The sequence below is a fragment of the Mus musculus genome, chromosome 10, assembly GCF_000001635.26.
Source record: "Mus musculus strain C57BL/6J chromosome 10, GRCm38.p6 C57BL/6J".
NCBI lineage: Eukaryota > Metazoa > Chordata > Mammalia > Rodentia > Muridae > Mus > Mus musculus.
In genome coordinates, this window is record NC_000076.6 from 28,759,090 (window position 1) to 28,778,508 (window position 19,419).

Consider the following 19,419-nt stretch of genomic DNA (forward strand, 5'->3'; position numbering starts at 1 on the left):
TATTTACTGCTCCCACAAGATAATTGTGAAGATAAATGTCATATATGAAAAAAAATGCTCAGACTTGTATATCTCTCTTTAAAAAGTTTCACTTGTTAGTGTTTTGAAAATCATTAAGAGCTGGTTGAAGGCTGACAAGGTGACTCAGTGTGTACTGGCAATTGTTGCCAAGTCTGATCACATGGCTTTGATCCATAGTACACACATCATAGAAGAAAAGAACTGACTGGCTCAAGTGCCCCCAGCCACACATGTCATGGCATTGGTCTTCTCATACATATAAGTACATATAAATATAATAGAAAATTATAAGTTATAACTCTATCAAGTGTAAAAGATTTGAAAGAATAAATTCACCTATTAACTAGTTTCAACACTTATTTCATTTTCTTATGTTATATTTTCAAGTTGCATGTTTGTTTCTTAAAATAAAACTCTTAATTTATGAGTAACAGTAACAACCAAGAAGATGGCTCAGCAGGGAATTTCACTAGTCATCAAACATGATAACCTGAGTCTCTGGGGTCCACATGGTAAAAAGTTAAAAACCTATCTGCTGTGGGTTACCTGCTAACTTCCACATGGCATGTGTGTCACACACACATGAACATACCATAAGTAAATATATATGAAGAATAAATCACACACATTATTAGGAAAAAGCATGTCCATAAAAGGCCTCTAATTATGACTATATCACAACCATATCCCTAAACAGATTGAAAAGATTGTATTTATAATTAAACACACACACACACACACACACACACACACACACACACACACGCATCATATGCTTATACCTGCACAAAAATCAGTCCAATCACGCTGGACATTGGTGGCGCACACCTTTAATCCCAGGAGGCAGAGGCAGGCAGATTTCTGAGTTCAAGTCCAGCCTGGTCTACAGAGTGAGTTCCAGGACAGCCAGGGCTACACAGAAAAACCCTGTCTCGAAAAAAACCAAAAAAAGAAAAAATAAAAAAGAATCAGTCCAATGAATAATCTAAGGTAAGTTCCATAAAGCTTTGTGAGGAGCACTGATATACTAGGATACAGTATGTCATAATTTATTAATGTGTGTTTTCCCCCAAGAACTCTGTAAGAGAAGAAAAATGGGAGATTGTACATGTCAAATTCTCCTTTGGAGAGTCATAAGGCTTCAAATGTAGCTAAGAATTCTGACATTAATTAGAACAATGAAATTGTTGTTCATTATGGTAAAGTTTCCACAACATGAAATACATTTTAAAGCAAATGGTTCAACTATATTTAGTACATTCACCCTCTAGTTGCAGCTGTACAGCTTTTCAATCAAAATCTGATCAAATCCATTTAGTTCTGGGAAATGCATTCAATTCTTTAATTCAGTGTGTCTCCAGGAGAATACATTCCTGGAAAATTAATCAAGTCTTCTCTTTTTAAAAATTAGAAAAATGTTGGGAATATAAATTCCTGTCTCAAAAATTACATTGGTAGTCAGGACAGCACACATTGTCATCAGATTTCCTATTTCTAAGGATAGGATATTGAGTTTTTCAAGACGCTTCCTCTTGTTTCCATTTGTGTTCCTGTTCAGATGATTTAATAATTTACAAGTATATTCTGACATTTTTCCTGGAGAAATTTAAGATTCAAATAAGCATCTTAGGCTGAGGATTTAGCACAGTCAATAAACTGGTTTTGTAGCAACCACGAGGCCCTGAGTTCTATCCCAAGACAGTTGGGGATGACAGTGTGAACCTTTAATCCCTGGTCCTGAGAAGTGGAGACAGAGAAATCCTTGGTACTCACTGGATAGCCAGTCTCGCCCAATTAGTGAGCTCTAGGCCAAAAGAAGACATTATTACAAAGGGCAAGGCTCTTAAAGATGACACAGAAATAGTCCTCTGGCCTCCCACACATGCACATGCACACTCACGTCTGCACACTTATGTCTACACACATGCATAAAATAAGTACTTAATATTTAAAAGTTATACTATGCTTATTATGATATGGAGTTATTATTTTGATTTTCCTACGAGAACTTTCATTATAATAATGCACACAATTCTGTTCTTAGGTCTCTTTAAGGTCATGGCTGATAAAACTCCATACCTGTCAATTGAAGAAATCACAAGAACCGTTAATATTGGACCCAGCAGACTAGGTCATCCTTGCTTTTATCACCTGAAGGATATAAAACTAGAGAATCTCATTATTAAGCAGGGTGAGCCAATCCGGTTCAACTCAGTTGAAGAGATTAATGGAGAAACGCTGGTGAATTGTGGTGTGGTAAGGAATCATCAGAGCCACTCATTTACTTTGCCATTGTCACAAGAAGGAGAATTTTATGAGTGTGAGGATGAACATATCTATACCCTAAAAGAAATTGTTGAATGGAAGATTCCCAAGAACAGAACACGGACAGTGAAACTTACAGATTTCTCGAATAAGTGGGACTCAACCAATCCATTCCCAGAAGACTTTTATGGTACACTGATTCTCAAACCTGTTTATGAAATCCAAGGTGTGCTGAAATGTAAGTATCCACTGAGGATGCTATCCTGTGTGAGTTTGCATTGTGGGATTTGGGCTAGAGAAGCTTTTAGAACATGAAGAATGGAACTCTGTCCCTATCATTCATTAGTTCTCTTAGACTTAGGTTCTCCATCGATACATCCAACCACAGATAGCACTGTCTTAAAGAGAAAATTATGAAGTGAGTATGCAGATATACTATAAACCATTTGATGTTCTATCCAAGCATAAGCTGCTAAACTATCAGATATAGGTAGCCTAAAATGCTTGCTATTTTTATTACTAGTTATTAAGAGTTTATTTTTAGAACAAGAATCAGAAATCAGTTTTCTTTACAGAATCCCTTATTCTTACTTCATGACAACTTTTGTTTCAAACTCTTACCAATTTATGACTGGTCACAATTTCTTTTAACACAGATTCCTTGACTTAACAAAAATGATATGTTAAAGTAATTTTCATATTGGTGTATTTCAAAATGCAATCTTCATTGTTATTTTCTTATGTTTTAAAATATCTACAAAGACCATTATTATTCTAAATATTTCAAACTTAGGGAAACCAGAAGAGTATTAAATTCTGACCCTGGTTCAAGCCCAACATGATAGCATGCCTCGTAACCCTAGCTTCTCTCAATGTTGAGGCAGGAGTAAGGTAGTTCAGGCCTGCTCAGGTGACACAGATAGTTCAAGGCCAGTGTGGTCAACTTAGCAAGACACAAAACAAAAAATAAAAAGGAGAAGAGAATACAACTGAGGATCAGGCAGTTACTTAACACAAGTGAGCACCAAGGTTCAGTAACTTTCTAAATGAAAGCTCTGGATAAGCTGTGCTTGCCCTCTTGGACGTGTTTTCAAAGTAAATTAAGACAGTACTAAATAACTTAAGATCATCCAACAGAAACAAAATATATTGTCAAAGCTACTTCCTCAAATATCTCAAAATTGGTTTTTCTCTGTCCTCATTGCCATTACATACTTACAAAAGGAAAGCATATGGCATTTGGTAAGTTTTAGAATTGTGTGTTGAATTCTATCATGCTAAGAAGTTTAATTAAAATTTGATCAATTCATTTTGAACTAAAGGTATGGGAAGAGTTTGCATGGTTTGATTTTATAAAATATTGACGCTGCAGCAAATTTTAGAACTTACAGTAGTGCTCAGCTTGCTGCCTCAAAGCAGGCAACTGAAATGGATGATTGAGTTTTTCTGATTGTTTATGAATAATAGATAGGATTTTATTATTTTCAAATCATCTTATTTTTCTAAAATTATCATCTTCTACCTGTCATAGGCTTACAAATGAGAACAAACCCAGAGCCTAAACGTGTGGAGAGAGACATTAGAACTTTTAATTAATTTGCATTAGGAATCAAATGTTGATGGATGAATTTGATGTAGTCAAACCATGCAAAACTAGACAAAATTAAGCAACTTGTGGCAGAGTGAGTAAGAAAGTGAGTGGAAATTCATTACAGCTCTATAAAAAAAAAAGAACAGAGAAAAACATGAAGATACACAGGGCACATATGTGTTTGTTGGGGAAGGGCAGTGACCATTCACAGAAAGTCATAAAGACTTCCCAAAGAGATAAACTTGAAATTTGTCCTAATCAAAAGAGACTGCTAAGCTGGAAGATGTAGCACATGTGAGCATAGTGATTCTAGTGGAGAAATCGGCTGGATGTTACAGTTCTTTTCGATGGACATAGCAATGGGAAAGACAGAAAACAGAGATGTACTTAGTATGTGCAAGATCTAGAAATCTAGTGGAAGTCATCTTGGTCAACCTTAATCTCAGCCGTTGATTTTATCTACTGGTTGGATGAATATGCATTCATTAAATATAAACAGCAGAAGAGTAAGTTTTATTAGAATTGTTCCTGTAGATTTAAATAGAGTTTTCTGCCACTTAACCAAGAACCAACCTTTGGTTAAACATCCTTCATGAAATGTTTAAGCATAGTTTCTAGTATGTATTAAAATAAAAATTCCATGTTCATTATTCTGGGCAATTTTTCTTTAGGAAATTTTAAATATTACTTATCTGCATTTGGTCTGATATGAGCTTGCATGTATACAGACTGTTTCATGAAAACAAAGCAGGAGAACCCATCATAAGTGACACATTTTAAAAACTTTGGGTTACAGATATTTTCCTCTAAGTATGCAAAGATGCTTTAACTTTGTTTTGGTCTTCTGCATTATTTTTTTGAAGGAGGTTAGATGCTCCTTGAATTTAAGAGACATTGCACAGTTGCTTTTACTGTGCCTGAGTATCAGGCAGAGTCTAAACACTTTAGGCTTCAGTGCTTTCCCCACCAAAGTGACAGGAAAAAGAACTGGTCTGGAAAAGATAGGATATTTTACAGTAACCTTAGTGGAAGATGAAAAATTATCTAAATAGCTATGAAATATTGATTTCCTGAAAATAAAAACACGACAAGTAATAAAAAGAGGGAATATGAACATTTTACTCTTGTCACTGGTTTTTAATATGTTATTAATGTGACAATGTGTAACCCAGAAAAAGGAAAATCAGTAGAAATAAATTACATCTCTTTGCATTTGAGTCATGACCTCATTGGGTGTCAAACAACCCTTTTACAGGAGTCACCTAAAACCGTCAGGAAATACAAATGTTTACATTACAAGTCATAACAGTAGCAAAATTCCATTTATGAAGTAGCAATGAAAATAATTTTATGTTTGGGTCACCGCAGCATGAGGAGCAGTATTAAAGGGTCACAGCATTGGGAATGTGGAGAGCCACCATGTCAGAGGGAAACACATGCTTCTGGATTCTGGTCAAAATTCCTTTATAGGCTTAACACCTTCCCGGCTTTCAGGCACACTAAGACATTGCTCAAAGAGTTACCACATTTTCAGGAGAGGTAACTATTTAAATCCTGTAACTACTGGTCTCATAAAGTAGTTCCAAAATGTGTTTTTGCTTATTTAAAAAATATTAAAATTCATGTGATGAGGTACATGGAAGTTTCAGTATTGACAAATGAAAAATTGAAAATAGAGGTCTTGTATATCTTATGTCTTGATGCATGGATTAATAATTCGATCCTTCTTAACTGAAAAATTCCATCATCACATAAATTCTTTTATCTTTTGGAGGAAAGCTTAATGCTGCCCAAAGCTTGGTGGTTGGTTCAGTCTTCATGAAGATATATAAAAATATGAACTCGTGTCATAAGCTCAAACCACTAAGCAAAAAGAAGACTGAGCAAAATTGTTTTGAATATCATATATAAGATTATAAATAAGTAGGAGAAAATACTCTCATTTGTAGTTTCCTAATGCCTTGGACTTGACCATGCTGTTTCCCTGAAGCATTCTCCTTGTTTCTGTCTTAATTTAAAGAAGACATTTCCAACTTTTATAAAAACCAAGAAACCTAAATAACACCCGAGAAAGATATGACAAGGTTACATACAAACTTTATAGCTTTGACTGTTCTCCAATTTCCCCTACATTCTCCTACTCTAAGGTAACTCTTGTTAATATTTTCTCCCTTGCTTCCTGGTATTTGCCTTCCTGCTTCCAAATGATAGGAACATGAGTGGATTTTCAAGTCATGGACCATTTTAGATAGTAACAATTGCCACTATATTTGAGAAAAGAAAGAAAACGAAGGAAAAGAAAATAACCTATCTATGCATTTTTCCCATAGTGAAGCCATCAGTGGATTTCTCTGAGATATAATTTCCCTCTGTGGCCATTCCTTCTGGAGTTCTCATCCTTGTAGTCCAACCTTAATCTGTTGCTATATAGATAGGGGCATCCATTACAACTCACCCTGGCGGTGCCTTCTTCTGCCTTGCTCTTGTGTGAAGTAGCTATTTCCACAATCAATAAGGAATCTCTTCTTTCTTTATTTTTCTCTAGTTCTGACAAGACCCATCCTCTTTATGCTTTCTAAGTCAAGAATCTGCAGGTTTGAAAACTCTGTCCCCTACATCCACACATGAAATGGGCAGTTTAGCCACCATGAAATTCTAGGTGGATAATGTGATTTGTTAACATCTTTGCTCCTCTTTGGTCGTTACTGCTCCTCTTTGGTATTACCTTTGAGCGACTGTGGCATTCTATGGTCTTGACTGTGGTTGTGGCAGGTTTGAACTTTCAAAGTGATGACAATTTTGCATTTGGTAACTTAGGTGTTTCTTTTCTGAAAAGACTTTTTGTGTTAATGCCTTCTCAGTAATACTTTGTGGTCTGCCTGTCTTTAACTTTCAGCTGCATATCAAAACCTCAACCCCTAACTAACACTTTCCCCTTTTGCCTCCCTGACTTAATGTACCTTCATGAAAAGTTCCTTCACACAATTCTATCATCATGATGAATTTTAAAGTTCAGCTTTCATATTTTTACCTTCTAAAAATTATGTCATATATAGTTTTAAATGTTAGTCACCCCAATTTAGCTTTAATGATGCAGTATTCTAATCCAGAGAAATTTCTATATTTTCTATAGTTTTAATGCATTTATATCTTTCATTTGGTTTCTTGTTTTGTTTTGTCGTCCTTCATGCTTTGTTCTATCGTTTTAGTTAAGTGGTTTTCTTGAGTTCCTGCTATTTGCCATGTTTCCTTATTTAGATGTGAGATGCTTTAAACAAAGCTTCAGTTCTGTAGACTCTCTGTGTTGATGAGTTCTAATCTTCTCCATGTAGCAGCATTACTGCTCCACTTCTATTATCTTTCCTCTGGAATTTACATAGTTTCACGAAGATTTTATCCTGCTGTTTTCTGTGGTTATGTAGTTATTGAATCCAAATGATGAGTAGCTGAAGGAATCACCATGATCCCTATGGCTTTAGATAATGTGATGGTTTCTATATGCTTGGCCTAGGGACTGGCATTATTGGAGTAGGTGTAGCCTTGTTGGAGTAGGTGTGTCACTGTGTGCATGGGATTTAAGACCCTCCTCCTAGTTGTCTGGAAGCCAATCTTCTCTGCAGATGAAGATGTAGAAATCTCAGCTCCTCCTGCACCATGCCTATCTGAATGCTGGCATATTCTTGGCTTGATGGTAATATACTGAACCTCTGAACCTGTAAGCCAGCCCCAGTTAAATGTCCTTATAAGAGATGGCTTGGTCATGGTGTCTGTTCACAGAAGTACAACCCTAACTAAGACAGATAATAGTGTTTTCAGGCTTACACTTCCTTCTTGTGGTCCAGGATTATGAGGTCCTGTTTCCTATTTAGAAAGGTTGTAGTAGGGTTACCCATCATCCCTAAAGACCTGAGTTTAATATTCAGACATTTGAATAAATTCTTTTATTTTAAAATTTTTATTAGATATTTTCTTCATTTACATTTCAAATGCTATCCCAAAAGTCCCCTATACCTCCCCCCACCCTACTCCCCTACCCACCCACATCCATTTCTTGGCCCTGGCATTCCTCTTTACTGGGGCATATAAAGTTTGCAAGACCAAGGGGCCTCTCTTTCCAATGAAGACCGGGTAGGCCATCTTCTGATACATATGCAGCTAGAGACATGAGCTCTGAGGGTACTGGTTAGTTCATGTAGTTGTTCCACCTATAGGGTTGAAGACCCCTTCAGCTCCTTGGGTACTTTTTCTAACTCCTCCATTGGGGGCCCTGTGTTCCATCCTATAGATGACTGTGAGCATCCACTTCTGTATTTGCCAGGCACTGGCATAGCCTCACACAAGACAGCTCTATCAGGGTGCTTTCAGCAAAATGTTGCTGCCATATGCAATAGTGTCTGCATTTCATGGCTGATTATGGGATGGATCCCTAGGTGGGGTAGTCTCTGGATGGTCCATCCTTTTGTCTAAGCTCCAAACTCTGTCTCTGTAACTCATTCCATGAGTATTTTGTTCCCTATTCTAAGGAGGAATGAAGTATCCACACGTTGGTCTTCCTTCTTCTTGATTTTCTTGTGTTTTGCAAATTGTATCTTGGGTATTCTAAGTTTCTGGGCTAATAGAGGAACACTCCTCCATTGCTGGTGGGATTGCAAGCTTGTACAACCACTCTGGAAATCAGCCTGGTGGTTCCTCAGAAAATTGGACATAGTACTACCAGAAGATCCTCAATACCTCTCCTGGGCATATACCCAGAAGATGTTCCAACTGGTAATAAGGACACATGCTCCACTATGTTCATAGCAGCCTTATTTATAATAGCCAGAAGCTGGAAAGAACCCAGATGTCCCTCAACAGAGGAATGGATACAAAATATGTGGTACATTTACACAATGGCATACTACTCAGCTATTAAAAATAATGAATTTATGAAATTCTTGGGCAAATGGATGTATCTGAAGGATATCATCCTGAGTGAGGTAACCCAGTCACAAAAGAACTTACTTGATATGCACTCACTGGTAAGTGAATAAATTCTTTTTAAAACCCCTCCATTTATTTTCACATTTAAATGGCTTAGATGTCTCCAATTCTTAAACATTTTGGGAATTCTGTGGGACTTACTTTTATCCATGTTTCTTTGCTCAGGCACATGCTCATTCCTTGTCCTGGTCAACCCAAACAGTTCACTTTCTTACAGCTGATCTCTGTCTCCTTCACAATTTACTTTGCTGATGTCAGATTTGCTGACTCTAACTCTGTTTTGTTTTGTTTGTGTTGGTTTTCTCTCTTTCTGTGTTACTATTTTATCCTTGTAGTAAGTTTGAAGTATAAGAGGATTACAAAGACATATTTTATGCATAATCCTTTCTTGCTCACTTAACTTAGTCCTTGGCCAGAATTTTGGCTAGACCTACTGTAAATTCTGAAAATACTACATGATATTATTGTAAATATTACTAAACACTTGTGCATACTTGAAATAAAGTTGAAAAAAATTTACAAAATAATTAGCAAGAAAATTCAAGCAAAAGTGATAGAACTAGAAGGCAAACTTTAATTGAAGAGTCTGGAACAATGTAGAACTGCCAATGAGTAAGTAATCATTGCCATTCCTATTAAATACCAACATAGTATAAATATAATTGGGGAGAAATCAGAGCTTTAAATTATAACAACTTGGTTCATGTAGAAACTCTATATCCGCTCTGAGGCGGCGCCATTTTCGGCTACAGACAACCTGCCACCTTCCTGGTGAGAGCACAGGGGTCCACACGGCCCGAGAGGCTTCTGCCTCATGTTCCGCGGGGGCCACCTTGATTCTGGGACTCCGCAGCGGGCAGTCTGCAGGCCAAAGCAACACGGCTTCTGGGAAAAATCCTGTTTTGGGCCTTCATCTTCGGCCAGGAGGAGGTCCAAACACCAGATAACTGTGCACCTCCCTGAAAGAGGAGAGCTTGCCTGCAGAGACTGCTCTGACCACTGAAACTCACGGAAGAGAGCTAGTCTCCCTGGTCTGCTGATATAGTGTAACAAAATCACCAGAGGAACAATCTCTAAACAGAGACAACTATAACAACTAACTCCAGAGATTACCAGATGGCGAAAGGTAAACGTAAGAATCTTACTAACAGAAACCAGGACTACTCACCATCATCAGAACCCAGCACTCCCACTTCGCCCAGTCCAGGGCACCCCAACACACCTGAAAAGCTAGACCTGGATTTAAAAGCATATCTCATGATGATGGTAGAGGACATCAAGAAGGACTTAAATAACTCACTTAAAGAAATACAGGAGAACACTGCTAAACAAGTAGAAGACATTAAAGAGGAAACACAAAAATCCCTTAAAGAATTACAGGAAAACATAACCAAACAGGTAGAAGACATTAAAGAGGAAACACAAAAATCCCTTAAAGAATTGCAGGAAAACACGACCAAACAGGTGATGGAATTGAATAAAACCATACAAGACCTAAAAAGGGAAGTAGACACAATAAAGAAAACCCAAAGTGAGGCAACAGTGGAGATAGAAACACTAGGAAAGAAATCTGGAACCATAGATGCGAGCATCAGCAACAGAATACAAGAAATGGAAGAGAGAATCTCAGGTGCAGAAGATTCCATAGAGAACATCGGCACAACAATCAAAGAAAATGGAAAATGCAAAAAGATCCTAACTCAAAACATCCAGGAAATCCAGGACACAATGAGAAGACCGAACCTACGGATAATAGGAGTGGATGAGAATGAAGATTTTCAACTCAAAGGACCAGCAAACATCTTCAACAAGATTATTGAAGAAAACTTCCCAAATCTAAAGAAAGAGATACCCATGAACATACAAGAAGCCTACAGAACTCCAAATAGACTGGACCAGAAAAGAAATTCCTCCCGACACATAATAATCAGAACAACAAATGCACTAAATAAAGATAGAATACTAAAAGCAGTAAGGGAAAAAGGTCAAGTAACATATAAAGGCAGGCCTATCAGAATTACACCAGATTTTTCACCAGAGACTATGAAAGCCAGAAGAGCCTGGACAGATGTTATACAGACACTAAGAGAACGCAAATTCCAGCCCAGGCTACTATACCCAGCCAAACTCTCAATTACCATAGATGGAGAAACCAAAGTATTCCATGACAAAACTAAATTCACCCATTATCTCTCCACGAATCCAGCCCTTCAAAGGATAATAACAGAAAAAAACCAATACAAGGACGGGAACCACGCCCTAGAAAAAACAAGAAGATAATCCCTCAACAAAACTAAAAGAAGACAGCCACAAGAACAGAATGCCAACTTTAACAACAAAAACAACAGGAAGCAACAATTACTTTTCCTTAATATCTCTTAATATCAATGGTCTCAACTCTCCAATAAAAAGACATAGACTAACAGACTGGCTACACAAACAAGACCCAACATTCTGCTGCTTACAGGAAACCCATCTCAGGGAAAAACACAGACACTACCTCAGAGTGAAAGGCTGGAAAACAATTTTCCAAGCAAATGGTCTGAAGAAACAAGCTGGAGTAGCCATTTAATATCTGATAAAATCGACTTCCAACCCAAAGTTATTAAAAAAGGACAAGGAGGGACACTTCATACTCATCAAAGGTAAAATCCTCCAAGAGGAACTCTCAATTCTGAATATCTACGCTCCAAATGCAAGGGCAGCCACATTCATTAAAGACACTTTAGTAAAGCTCAAAGCACAGATTACACCTCACACAATAATAGTGGGAGACTTCAACACACCACTTTCATCAATGGACAGATCGTGGAAACAGAAACTAAACAGGGACACAGTGAAACTAACAGAAGTTATGAAACAAATGGACCTGACAGATATCTACAGAACATTTTATCCTAAAACAAAAGGATATACCTTCTTCTCAGCACCTCACGGGACCTTCTCCAAAATTGACCATATAATTGGTCACAAAACAGGCCTCAACAGATACAAAAATATTGAAATTGTCCCATGTATCCTATCAGACCACCATGGCCTAAGACTGATCTTCAATAACAACATAAATAATGGAAAGCCAACATTCACATGGAAACTGAACAACACACTTCTCAATGATACCTTGGTCAAGCAAGGAATAAAGAAAGAAATTAAAGACTTTTTAGAGTTTAATGAAAATGAAGCCACAACGTACCCAAACCTATGGGACACAGTGAAAGCATTTCTAAGAGGGAAACTCATAGCTCTGAGTGCCTCCAAGAAGAAACTGGAGAGAGCACATACTAGCAGCTTGACAACACATCTAAAAGCTCTAGAAAAAAAGGAAGCAAATTCACCCAAGAGGAGTAGACGGCAGGAAATAATCAAACTCAGGGGTGAAATCAACCAAGTGGAAACAAGAAGAACTATTCAAAGAATTAACCAAACGAGGAGTTGGTTCTTTGAAAAAATCAACAAGATAGATAAACCCTTAGCTAGACTCACTAAAGGGCACAGGGACAAAATCCTAATTAACAAAATCAGAAATGAAAAGGGAGACATAACAACAGATCCTGAAGAAATCCAAAACACCATCAGATCCTTCTACAAAAGGCTATACTCAACAAAACTGGAAAACCTGGATGAAATGGACAAATTTCTGGACAGATACCAGGTACCAAAGTTGAATCAGGATCAAGTTGACCATCTAAACAGTCCCATATCACCTAAAGAAATAAAAGCAGTTATCAATAGTCTCCCAGCCAAAAAAAGCCCAGGACCAGACGGGTTTAGTGCAGAGTTCTATCAGACCTTCAAAGAAGATCTAATTCCAGTTCTGCACAAACTATTTCACAAAATAGAATTAGAAGGTACTCTACCCAACTCATTTTATGAAGCCGCTATTACTCTGATACCTAAACCACAGAAAGACCCAACAAAGATAGAGAACTTCAGACCAATTTCTCTTATGAATATCGATGCAAAAATCCTCAATAAAATTCTCGCTAACCGAATCCAAGAACACATTAAAGCAATCATCCATCCTGACCAAGTAGGTTTTATTCCAGGGATGCAGGGATGGTTTAATATATGAAAATCCATCAATGTAATCCATTATATAAACAAACTCAAAGACAAAAACCACATGATCATCTCGTTAGATGCAGAAAAAGCATTTGACAAGATCCAACACCCATTCATGATAAAAGTGTTGGAAAGATCAGGAATTCAAGGCCCATACGTAAACATGATAAAAGCAATCTACAGCAAACCAGTAGCCAACATCAAAGTAAATGGAGAGAAGCTGGAAGCAATCCCACTAAAATCAGGGACTAGACAAGGCTGCCCACTTTCTCCCTACCTCTTCAACATAGTACTTGAAGTATTAGCCAGAGCAATTCGACAACAAAGGGAGATCAAGGGTATACAAATTGGAAAAGAGGAAGTCAAAATATCACTTTTTGGAGATGATATGATAGTATATATAAGTGACCCTAAAAATTCTACCAGAGAACTCCTAAACCTGATAAACAGCTTCGGCGAAGTAGCTGGATATAAAATAAACTCAAACAAGTCAATGGCCTTTCTCTATACAAAGAATAAACAGGCTGAGAAAGAAATTAGGGAAACAACACCCTTCTCAATAGTCACAAATAATATAAAATATCTTGGCGTGACTCTAACTAAGGAAGTGAAAGATCTATATGATAAAAACTTCAAATCTCTGAAGAAAGAAATTAAAGAAGATCTCAGAAGATGGAAAGATTTCCCATGCTCATGGATTGGCAGGATCAACATTGTAAAAATGGCTATCTTGCCAAAAGCAATCTACAGATTCAATGCAATCCCCATCAAAATTCCAACTCAATTCTTCAACGAATTGGAAGGAGCAATTTGCAAATTCATCTGGAATAACAAAAAACCTAGGATAGCAAAAACTCTTCTCAAGGATAAAAGAACCTCTGGTGGAATCACCATGCCTGACCTAAAGCTTTACTACAGAGCAATTGTGATAAAAACTGCATGGTACTGGTATAGAGACAGACCAGTAGACCAATGGAATAGAATTGAAGACCCAGAAATGAACCCACACACCTATGGTCATTTGATCTTCGACAAGGGAGCTAAAACCATCCAGTGGAAGAAAGACAGCATTTTCAACAATTGGTGCTGGCACAACTGGTTGTTATCGTGTAGAAGAATGCGAATCGATCCATACTTATCTCCTTGTACTAAGGTCAAATCTAAGTGGATCAAGGAACTTCACATAAAACCAGAGACACTGAAACTTATAGAGGAGAAAGTGGGGAAAGGCCTTGAAGATATGGGCACAGGGGAAAAATTCCTGAACAGAACAGCAATGGCTTGTGCTGTAAGATCGAGAATCCATAAATGGGACCTCATAAAATTGCAAAGATTCTGCAAGGCAAAAGACACTGTCAATAAGACAAAAAGACCACCAACAGATTGGGAAAGGATCTTTACCTATCCCAAATCGGATAGGGGACTAATATCCAACATATATAAAGAACTCAAGAAGGTGGGCTTCAGAAAATCAAATAACCCCATTAAAAAATGGGGCTCAGAACTGAACAAAGAATTCTCACCTGAGGAATACCGAATGGCAGAGAAGCACCTGAAAAAATGTTCAACATCCTTAATCATCAGGGAAATGCAAATCAAAACAACCCTGAGATTCCACCTCACACCAGTCAGAATGGCTAAGATCAAAAATTCAGGTGACAGCAGATGCTGGCGAGGATGTGGAGAAAGAGGAACACTCCTCCATTGTTGGTGGGATTGCAGGCTTGTACAACCACTCTGGAAATCCGTCTGGCGGTTCCTCAGAAAATTGGACATAGTACTACCGGAGGATCCAGCAATACCTCTCCTGGGCATATATCCAGAAGATGCCCCAACTGGTAAGAAGGACACATGCTCCACTATGTTCATAGCAGCCTTATTTATAATAGCCAGAAGCTGGAAAGAACCCAGATGTCCCATCAACAGAGGAATGGATACAGAAAATGTGGTACATCTACACAATGGAGTACTACTCAGCTATTAAAAAGAATGAATTTATGAAATTCCTAGCCAAATGGATGGACCTGGAGGGCATCATCCTGAGTGAGGTAACACATTCACAAAGGAACTCACACAATATGTACTCACTGATAAGTGGATATTAGCCCAAAACCTAGGATACTCAAGATATAAGATACAATTTCCTAAACACATGAAACTCAAGAAAAATGAAGACTGAAGTGTGGACACTATGCCCCTCCTTAGAAGTGGGAACAAAACACCCTTGGAAGGAGTTACAGAGACAAAGTTTGGAGCTGAGATGAAAGGAAGGTCCATGTAGAGACTTCCATATCCAGGGATCCACCCCATAATCAGCATCCAAACGCTGACACCATTGCATACACTAGCAAGATTTTATTGAAAGGACCCAGATGTAGCTGTCTCTTGTGAGAGTATGCCGGGGCCTAGCAAACACAGAAGTGGATGCCCACAGTCAGCTAATGGATGGATCACAGGGCTCCCAATGGAGGAGCTAGAGAAAGTAGCCAAGGAGCTAAAGGGATCTGCAACCCTATAGGTGGAACAACATTATGAACTAACCAGTACCCCGGAGTTCTTGACTCTAGCTGCATATGTATCAAAAGATGGCCTAGTCGGCCATCACTGGATAGAGAGGCCCATTGGACACGCAAACTGTATATGCCCCAGTACAGGGGAACACCAGGGCCAAAAAGGGGGAGTGGGTGGGTAGGGGATTGGGGGTGGGTGGGTATGGGGGACTTTTGGTATAGCATTGGAAATGTAAATGAGCTAAATACCTAATAAAAAATGGAAAAGAAAAAAAAAAAAGAAACTCTATATCCCCTCCATGATCTCAAAAAGAACATCTAAGTAAAATTTTATTGTATTCTACAAGTGAAAATTATGTATCCAAGGAAACAGGTATTATGCAATACCCACCAAGATTATATATATATATATATAATGTTTTCTCTTAAAAGATATTTTTTTTAGTGGGGACCACAAAACTTAGACTGAAAGAAAAGTGTCTCTCTGGTAAGCCATATAAGAAGATACAACCCTCTCAATAACATTTATTCTACACAGCAGGGACTTTCAGAAAGAACAGGAGGAGATGGGGGGGGGGGAGAAAGTAGAGGAAAGGAGGGGGAGGGAGAGAAAGAAAAGAGGGAGAGGGAGAAGTAAAAGTGAAAGAACTCGGGAGTACAAGTCTTGATTTGTTAGAGAAAATGGAATCAAATTGTTTTTCATAACAATCCCCTTTGGATAACCTGATAACATACCCAGCTAGAATAATTCATATTTACCCAGAAGGAAAATTTGGAAAGTCTAAACTACAGTTGTCAAGTACATATTGCTTCTGCCTCAGTCTAGTTTCAAACTAGAAAATTTGCAACAAATACCTCCAGGAGAGCCTCTCATGCTGAGTTACTGCAGTCTTACCTGTCTGTCATGTTGAAGTCAAAGACAACACTTCAGCAAGTGACATTTTCTAACTCAGCTAACTCTCTAGATTGTTTTTATCACAGGAGAAGATTCACTTTCCCAATTGTAGAATAATAAATACTCCTTAAAAGAGCTCATATTGCATATGCACAATGCACATGTGCACAAACACAGGCATGCATGTGCACATGCACACATGCACACAGACATTCACATTCATGCACATACATGCACCCACATGCACACATACATATACTCTTAAACAACTATAACTATACTTTACAAAATATTATTGGGTATACTCAAAATGATTTTTAAATTTTTTGAAACGTGAAATTTTTTCCCCTTATACTATGGAAATCTTAAATAAAAGCAGTTGATACTGTTTTCTGAGAAAACTGAAAGTGCAGTAGAGATCTGGGGACAATCTTTTGATATAACAATACTCACCATAGGAATAGTTATATCTATGCCACTTTTAAAACTTAGGAGATCAAGTTTTATTTATTTGCTTACCTTAGAGAGCCTCCCACTAAGAACAGAACGTTTTAATTCTGAGCAAGAAACATCTTGACATCTTTTCAAGTTATTTGAACATGGTATTCATAGGTAGAGATTTTTGGGATGTGTTCTCCTTAGTGTTGCCCATTTCATGCATTTTGGAAGGCATGCTGCTGTTACTTCTAATGTTCCTTCTGTTCTCCCTCTTTTCTTCTGAGTGTTTTCATGAAAAGTGTGTTGCATCTTCTGTAACACAGTTCTTGGCTACTCTGTTCCATTCCTTTCAACCCCTTTGTTTTATTTGCTTATCTTCCAACTTCTCAGTTCTTTTCCTTGGCAGTATCTAGTCTATTTTGTAATCCATCAAGTCATTCTTTGTTCCTGTTCCAGTTACTTTCCCCCTAGAATTTCTATCTTTCTCTTACATTGCCCATCCTTTTCTCTTCAGTCTATTTGCATATTGATTAGTCACTAAATAGTTGGTATGATGTTTCCAAAAACTCTTCCATATTTAATTTGGTTTGTTTCTAGCTTGCTATTTGGTTTGCTGATAATCAGAGTCTTGTGTAACCCATGCAGGCTTGAGAATAACCATGAATTCCTGCTTCCATGTCTCAAGTATTGGGATTACAAGTATGCATTCAACTTGAATTTGGTTTTGACACAAGCATTTTTCCATTAGATTTGTCTTTTGTCTTTTATGACACATCGTATAGTTATTCACATAGGAATCCAGAAAAGGTGGTTGCAGTGAAAGAAACAAAGTCAAATAGTTAACAGTATGAGGTTTCTATGATTCCATGGCTAGGGAGAAGGTGGTTTGCTTGTTTTGTTTTTTGTTACTTTTCCTGCTATAGCTGTGTCCAAGGCTAGAATTTTCTGTAGTGCTTTCATTCTTTAGGGGTTCCTTTGTAGAATCTTAGATGTCAGTCTTTTATTCAGAACTCTGTTAACATATACGAGTAGGCAAAACTTTTGTGGGTGGTGTATTGCATTATCTTATAATTCGGGCTTAGTCATTCAGTGAGTCTGTGTATCTGTGATATGGCTTTTGTGTTTCTCAGCCTCTTCCCCCTCTCCTACAGAGGTGACAAACTGCCTATCCTGAGCTGGACTTGGGTATTTCCCATCCCCTGTGCGGAAATAGAAGAGTTAATTGGGTATTTCTCCCCCCCCCCCATGTAGAACCTAAAGTAGCATTTGTTTGAGTTGGATAATTCCTGTCTTCCCATTGTTTAGGCTTTGGTAAAACCCCACATGTTTGTTAGGCTCTTATCAAATAATCGTCCCTACATTTGTTCTTTAAAGCGATCAGAGGCTCTGGCAGCTGCTCTTTTCTTCACTTTGCAAAATGCACAATGGGGTTTTTCTCTAGTCTTCATGTAGATAATCTGCTGTGGTTTCTGGAAAGAAGGCCCAGGAAAGAGTAGGAGGCTCTGCAAAGTACAGTCTCACAGGTTAGTTTCCTGTTCACTTATAGATTCCAGGAACTAATCAATACCCCTAAAGGTTCTTACCCGTGTCCAGGCACCAATCGAGGTTCTTCTTGCAGTGAACTAAAGCTCTGCATCACCTTCATTCTGGTTGGAGCTAAAACACATCACCATGCTACCTTCCTGTGTGTTTAGACATATACAAAAATGGTTTTGTTCAGTGTTTTTTCTTTTCCACTGAAGAATAAAAACTTGAGCTTAAAAGAGTTCACTTTGGCAATATTAGACTCTTATATCCCTATTATGTTATATAAATGTGACAAATACTCATTCTATAGAGCAGGCCATTGAATGAGAGAAATTTTAACTTGAAGAGATGTGTCTCAAATGAAGTCTGCATATTTAGACAGTATAAGTATTTTTACCTAATTAAATTTTAAATGGTGGTATTACTTAATGACAACTTTTAGTGTTGACTCAAAGGGCATTGGGATGACAGCTGCTTTTCTCTCATTTGATTGATGGAGACATCATTCTAGACTGGAATATATTGATGAGCAATTGATGGGCAAAGCATCAAAGATTTCTTATCTTGGTAAAAATGTTTGAATTTAAGGAAAAATATAGAAATTTTGCATTATGAATGTGTTGATATGTTCCAATTTGAGCAAATAAATAATAGAAAATGGTCATAAAGAACATATATGTTCTGTGAAATTACTGAAAACAAAGGAAGGCACAGAAAGTGCATAAACTAACAAGGACACAGGGCATTGAGGGTTAAGTTTTTAAGCAGAATATTTAGAATGGATTGTATTGAGGAGGCAATATCTGAGCGTACTTCAAGAGCAAGAAGGGTAGGCCATGAAAATATGAAAATAACTAGTTACAGGACCAGAAAACAAAAGAAATAGGGCATACAAAAAAAAGGATTGACAACAGAACTGAGAGAGAGAGAGAGAGAGAGAGAGAGAGAGAGAGAGAGAGAGAGAGAGAGAGAGAGCATGCAATGGGTTAGAGCAAGTTGAGTTATCAGACCAGATCAAAGTAGTACCAAGGAGGACCAGGTAAGGACTTGAATGTATTTGATATTGTAGTTCTATGACGAGATGGTAGGTATAATTGATGTAGCACTCAGAAAGAGTCTTTGGCTACTCT

At 37.7% G+C, this 19,419-nt stretch overlaps 1 protein-coding gene across 4 annotated transcripts in view; it reads left to right on the top strand.

Moving 5' to 3' along the window:
• Positions 1 to 19,419, top strand: part of Themis (thymocyte selection associated) — a 215,461-nt gene that overhangs the window by 90,730 nt on the left and 105,312 nt on the right. For all 4 annotated transcript variants that reach the window (NM_001305663.1, NM_178666.6, NM_001374699.1 and 1 more), the window contains one exon: positions 2,066 to 2,524. In NM_001305663.1, the coding sequence (NP_001292592.1) occupies positions 2,080 to 2,524 (445 nt within the window). In that variant the 5' untranslated portion in view covers positions 2,066 to 2,079. The remainder of the gene's footprint in view (positions 1 to 2,065; positions 2,525 to 19,419) is intronic.